General features: G+C 48.9%; 1 protein-coding gene across 1 annotated transcript in view; it reads left to right on the top strand.

The window, feature by feature from the left end:
- The first annotated feature begins 3,761 nt into the window (after window positions 1–3,761).
- Window positions 3,762–6,000, top strand: part of MINDY4 (MINDY lysine 48 deubiquitinase 4) — a 108,988-nt gene continuing 106,749 nt past the window's right edge. Inside the window, exon 1 of the mRNA XM_043871937.1 lies at window positions 3,762–3,916. Coding sequence (XP_043727872.1) covers window positions 3,854–3,916 — 63 coding nt within the window. The 5' untranslated portion in view covers window positions 3,762–3,853. The remainder of the gene's footprint in view (window positions 3,917–6,000) is intronic.

Below are 6,000 nucleotides of genomic sequence, written 5' to 3'. Positions count from 1 at the left end.
ACTGGTGTGGCGACCACAGTTTGAGAATCACTGCCCTAGGGTACTGTCTTGTGTTTATGGTCACAGCACACACCCATAGGTGCAGCTGTGCTCAGGCTTACTGGGGAGAAAAGAGGATGGAAAAGGTGGGGCCCGATCTTAAAGTGCTGGCCCTCTCATTCTCTTTCCTCGGTGACCACTTAGTTCCATGGCCATGTCCAACCATAAGGAAAGCTGGGAAATGCAGTCTGAATGGGAAGCCACTTGCCCACCTCCACATATATTATTGCAAATGAAGGAAAGAATGGATTCTGGGGGAAATCAGTGGATTTTGCCATGGTGCTTTGAGAAAAATTTCCATTGGTTTACCTGGACCAGCATTTTCATGTAGAATGCTTTTTTAGAGGATATTGCATTGTGATTTCCAAAGAATGACATCATCTTGTTTCAATCAGGAACTATTCACAAGTTGGCACTGGCAGCAGTGTCTGAGGGTCTGGGATCTGCACTTGATGGTGAAAGCACCAGAATATGGAATTACTGTGTAAGACTGCAGTTTTCTCTAGAGAAGGCATTTTTTATATCTGGGCAGTGTCTAAGGAGCTTTGCTCAAGAATATCTCAGGACCATTGTAGAGTGGGTATGCAGCAGGGTGGGTTGAGGGGGGATGCTTAGTGAGGGTTCTCTGGAGAAACAGAACTAGTAGAATGTATACAAATAAAAGAGAGAGATAAGAGCGATAAGTCTGCAGGGCAGGGTGGCAGTTTGGAGACCCTGGGAGGAGTTGATGTTGCCAAGGACAGTGGCTTGGGCTAGCTCTGACTTCTGGGAGTGGTAGGAAAGACTGAGGGTTATGTCATTAAAGGACTCTCACAATGTTCTTCCAACCCAGCTGGTTGCAACAAGCTTCACCTGGTCAGACCCTTGCTCCCACCTGCCTGAGCCATCTTTTATTAACTAACAAATTAACAGAAGTACCATAGCAAGCACTTATGAAACAGGTACCCCTATGACACCCAGAACACTGGCAATTACTTATATTTACCGTCATGGTTCTCCCTACCTTCTGCCCTTGCCTCCCGCTCCCAAGGCAACTGCTGTTCTGAATCATACGGTCTTTACTCTCTCACTTTTATTTTTACAAGGCTATGCTGAAGTCATGTTTCTTGCAAATTTTATGATTTTTTGGTTTACATTGTTTTAAGTTTACACAGAGATCTGTTGTATGTAATCTTTTGAGGGTTAACTTTTTCACTCACCGTTCTATTGTGAAGCCCACTGAATAGTCCACTGAATTTCTGAGTAGGCAAATAATATGACTGCTAATTAGTAGTGAGGCAATGCTCGTCTTTGCTACGGCTGGTTTTAGGCTAGCAAGTGGTGTGAAGAAACTGTGATTGCATGCTCTAGAGCTCTTGTTTATTTATTGGCTCCAGGGGTGGATCCCCATTTATGGAACTTGGAAAGGCATTAAAAAATGATTATTATTGGTATTTATAATGATTTCTCTGGAAGAGGAAATAGCAATCACTCCAGTATTCTTGCTTGGAAAATCCCATGGACAGAGGAGCCAGGTGGGCTGCAGCCCAAGGGGTTGCAAAAAGCCAGACATGACTTAGCTATTGAGTATAAATGATTCGGTGTTTATTTTGATGATGTTGTTGTCACATCTCTGCATGTTCATTATAAGGAGTCATTTTTGAGGACCTCAACCACCATTCACATTCTGGCAGAAGAGCTAAACTGTCTTACAGTGCTTTGTGGGATTCTCCAACTGACAAGAACACAATGTGAAAAAGTCAGGATGACTGGCTGGGATCAGTTGTAAGAATTGGGATATATGATGCAATCTACTCCCTCCCCCAGATTGCTGGCAAGACACCCTTCACCCTTCCCCTACTGAGCAGATTGTCCCCTTTTATGTGGCATTTTAAAGTTATTTCAGGAGGCTCGGTGGTAAAGAATCCACCTACCAATGCAGGAGACGCAGGTTCAATCCCTTGGTCAAGAAGAGACCCTGGAGCAGGAAATGGCAACTCACTCCAGTATTCTTGCCTGGAAAATTCCATGGACAGAGGAGCCTGAAGGACTACAGTCTATGGGGTCACAAAGAGTCAGATAAGACTGAGCAACTGAGCATGACATGCAAAGTTATCTCAAGATAATTGTATCCCTAGGACTCAGCTATGTGTCTGGAAAAAGAATGCATTCCTGGGCTTCTCCTGCTTAACCATTCCATTTCAGTGTGTTTAAGAAAATAAAAAAGTACCACAGTCAGGAAAATATAACACACACACACCAATATGTCTAGCTTAAAATTTACGTGTACTACTGATTGTTGTAATTGCCTCCTAACTCTTCTGTTTCCCCACTGACCCCTCTACAGTTAATTCTCAACATCAAAGCCAGAGAGATCCTGTTAAGGCCTGCTCAAAAACCAATTTAGGAGACTTCTGTGGTCGTCCAGAGGTTAAGAATTTGTCTGCCAATGCAGGGCACAGGGGTTTGCCCCCTGGTCCAGGAAGATCTTGCATGTGGCACAGCAACTAAGCCCATGTACCACAACTACTGAGCTGGCCCTGCTGCAACTACTGAAGCAACAAGAGAAACCACTGCAATGAGGAACTCATGCACCACAAGGAAAAGTAGCCCCTGATTGCCACAATAGAGAAAGCCCGCACACAGCAACCAAGATCCAGTGCAGCCATAAATAAATAAATAATTAAAAAAAACAAAAAGAAACCAAACAAACTCCAATTCCGAGTAAAAGCCCATGTCCTTCTGAAATCACAGGCTTTCATTGTGGGTCCTGTTGCCCCATTCCCTCCTGGCCTCCCTGTTTCACAAGCACTCAGGCTCGATGCCGTCTCAGGACATTTATACTTGTTGCTGCTTCTACCTGGAGAGCTCTGCTCTGAGCATCTGTGTGGCTTTTATCCTTCTTCTGTTTTTTGCTGAAATACTGTTGTTATTGTTCAGTTGCTAAGTCATATCTGTCTCTTTTGGGGCCCTCCAGGCTCCTCTGTCCATGGGATTTCCCAAGTGAGAATACTAGAGTGGGTAGCCGTTTCTTTTTCCAGGGGATCTTCCTGATCCAGGGATCGACTGTCGTCTCCTGCATTGGCAGGTGGGTTCTTTACCACTGAGCGACCAGGGAAGCCCGTGTGACCTTTAGCACAATCTTAACCTCTCTGAATCTCAGCGTCTTGTTTTTAAAGCATAGGCCAATAGTGACCACCTGGACTGGAGGCTGCAGGATTAAAGACGTGATAATGTATGTAAATTCTTACTGCTCAGTAACTGGCAGTGTCCTTATGGGAAAGCAGGCACCAAGGAGGCCAGGGACTCATCCTCTAAGTTCAGCACCATGTCAGCAGAAAGCCCTGGGCCTCCTTTTCCTTGCAGCCCGGGCCAACGGAGGTCAGTCAGCCTGTGGGAACCCAGGAGAAGGCGGAGGTGCTGGGGTTAGACCTCTAGGGACCACTTCACTGTGGCTTTACTCCTTTAGGAATTAGGAGGCAGGCACTCTCCCCCATTCACACCTTGAGAGATGGGGACTCAGACTGGAACAGGAACTTGATCCAGGAAACCCAGATGGACAAGGCCAGTGCCAGGACGCACAAGTCGGGAGCCCGTGGCCTGGTCCCTGGGATGCGCGGGGTTTGTGCCTTCTGGATTCTGCTTCCCGCTCTCAGAGCAAGTTTGAAGGATGCTCCTCCCCTTTCCTCCCGCCTTCCCAACCCGCTCACTCCCAGGGGAGGGGCGGAGTTCCCCGGCCCTGCTGACACCGTCGCCACGGCAACGCGGCCATACTGGCCGCAACGGACCCGGGGTTTGGGTCTGCGGCGCTGCGGCCTCGTGGCCAAAGCGGAGCATGGACAGCCTCTTCGTGGAGGAGGTGGCGGCCTCCCTGGTCAGGGAGTTTCTCAGCAGAAAGGTACGTGGCGCCACCCTTTCAGTTCTGGGAAGTTGCTTGATTGTGGGGGTGGGTGAGGGGAGCAGTCTGGAGACTTTCCGGCTCTGGAGACCTTTTGGATGGAGCCCTTCCCCTGCCCGCTGCCTGCCCTGGAGATGCCTGCTGTGAGAACCCCTTTTCCCGGGCTTTGGGAACTACATTTCCCAGGAGCCATTTCTGTCTCCGCTCACTTCCGGCAAGCAGGGACAGGACAGCGGCCGCCCTTAGAGGGATCTCTCTCTTCCCAGCTGGCGAAGCCGGGGCCTGCGCCCTCCTCATTTTCCTAAAGTTCCCGAGGCACTGGGAGCCCAGCAGGCCAGCACGGCTGCCCGACTCTGATGTAATCAAACTTACATCCCACTAGGAAAGAACTTCCTCCCAAAGGGAACCCAGAGGGCTAAAAAAAGTTCTTGCCAGTCAAACCCTTTAGTCCTGTTCATCAGTGGGAAGTTCAATCGAGGTCGTTTTAAGTTCTGTTATCTTGTATCGGGCTTCCCTGGTGGCTCAGCTGGTGAAGAATCCACCTGCAATGCAAGAGACCCCGGTTCGGTTCCTGGGTGGGGAAGATACCCTGGAGAAGGGATAGGCTACCCACTCCTGTATTCTTGGGCTTCCCTGATGGCTCAGAAGGTAAAGAATCTGCCTGCAATGCGTGAGACCTGGATTCGATCCCTGGGTTGGGAAGATCCCCTGGAGGAGGTCGTGGCGACCCATTCCAGTATTCTTGCCTGGAGACTCCCATGGACAGAGGAGCCTGGCCGGCTGCAATCCATGGGGTGGCAAAGAGTCCGACACGACTGAGCGACTAGGCACAGCAGAGCACATTATCTTGTGCTGGGAGAGTTTTCAGAGAACTCAGAAATTGGGGAGGTCCTTGGCTGTCACCTGTCGTGACAGTGGAGGTGAAGGCGGGCTGGGGAAGAGGTTGCTGGGAGTTACATCATGTATAGTAGGAGTGTAGGGAGCGAACCCATCACTCTTACACAAGGTCTCCTGGAGAAGGGAATGGCAACCCACTCCAGTATTCTTGCCTGGGAAATCCCTTGGACAGAGGAGCCTGGCAGGCTACAGTCCATGGGGTCGCAAAGAGTCTGACATAACTTAGCGACTAAACAACAACAACAGAAGAGGAATAATAAGACCTGCCCATGGCAGATTTATAGTGAAGATTAATAATGATCTACAGGCAGGTTCCAGCCACTGTATCTGGCACATAGTAGGCATTCAACATCTCTGATGTGCCCGTTTTGAAAGTGTCTTTCTTTGCTTTTCGAAAATGTATTTTTATTTAAAATGCAATGTGGCCTCAACTGTATCTGCTCTGTTTTTATGGCTAATTGACCCACCATCACCTAGTCCTGGCTACACACAGGATATCAATGATACACCCTGTGAGGATGACTACTGCCATTGTTTAAGTCTGGGCTACCAAGCGGAACTCCCCGAGCGTCTTCCCCATGTCTGTCCTCACTTGAGTGCAAACGAAATCCGAAATCCTCACCTGATGTTCGAGGCTCCCCTGTAGCCTAACCCCAGCTTACCAGTCCAGTTTCATTTCCAGCTTCTCTCACATGCTTTCCCCTATTCCACCCACAGTCCATCCCAAGTCCCATTTCCTTCAGGAGGTCTCAGGTACCTGTGGCTGGAAGAACTGACTCATTTGTCTGTGGTCTGCTCATGGGCACTCATGTTATAGTTTATGCATCTGCCTGTCTCACCCACTAGACAGGTTCACATTGGTGGGCATACTGAACTGGGCAGAACCTTTGCAGTTATCTGGTTCACCTGGCTTCCTCTCTTCCCACTTTTTGTCAGGAGACACTAAACCCCAAGAGGAGAAAGGAGTCTGTTACCCACAGTCACTCAGAAACACATGGAAGCTGGGACTGCAGCCCAGATTGGCTGCTTTCTGCTCTGGGGCAGAGACTGTGGACTGTCCCTGGGGCTTGGTGCAAAGCAGGTACCTACCTACCTAACCAAGGGAGTTCTCATCCTGATGTGTGGTACCTTCCAGGTGCCTGTTTATTTTCTCAAACCCTCATAACAGTGCTGAAAGACATGTATAA

Source organism: Cervus elaphus, chromosome 18 (genome assembly GCF_910594005.1).
Source record: "Cervus elaphus chromosome 18, mCerEla1.1, whole genome shotgun sequence".
NCBI lineage: Eukaryota > Metazoa > Chordata > Mammalia > Artiodactyla > Cervidae > Cervus > Cervus elaphus.
The sequence above is the reverse complement of the archived record's forward strand: the minus strand, read 5'-3'. Positions and strand labels throughout refer to the sequence as shown.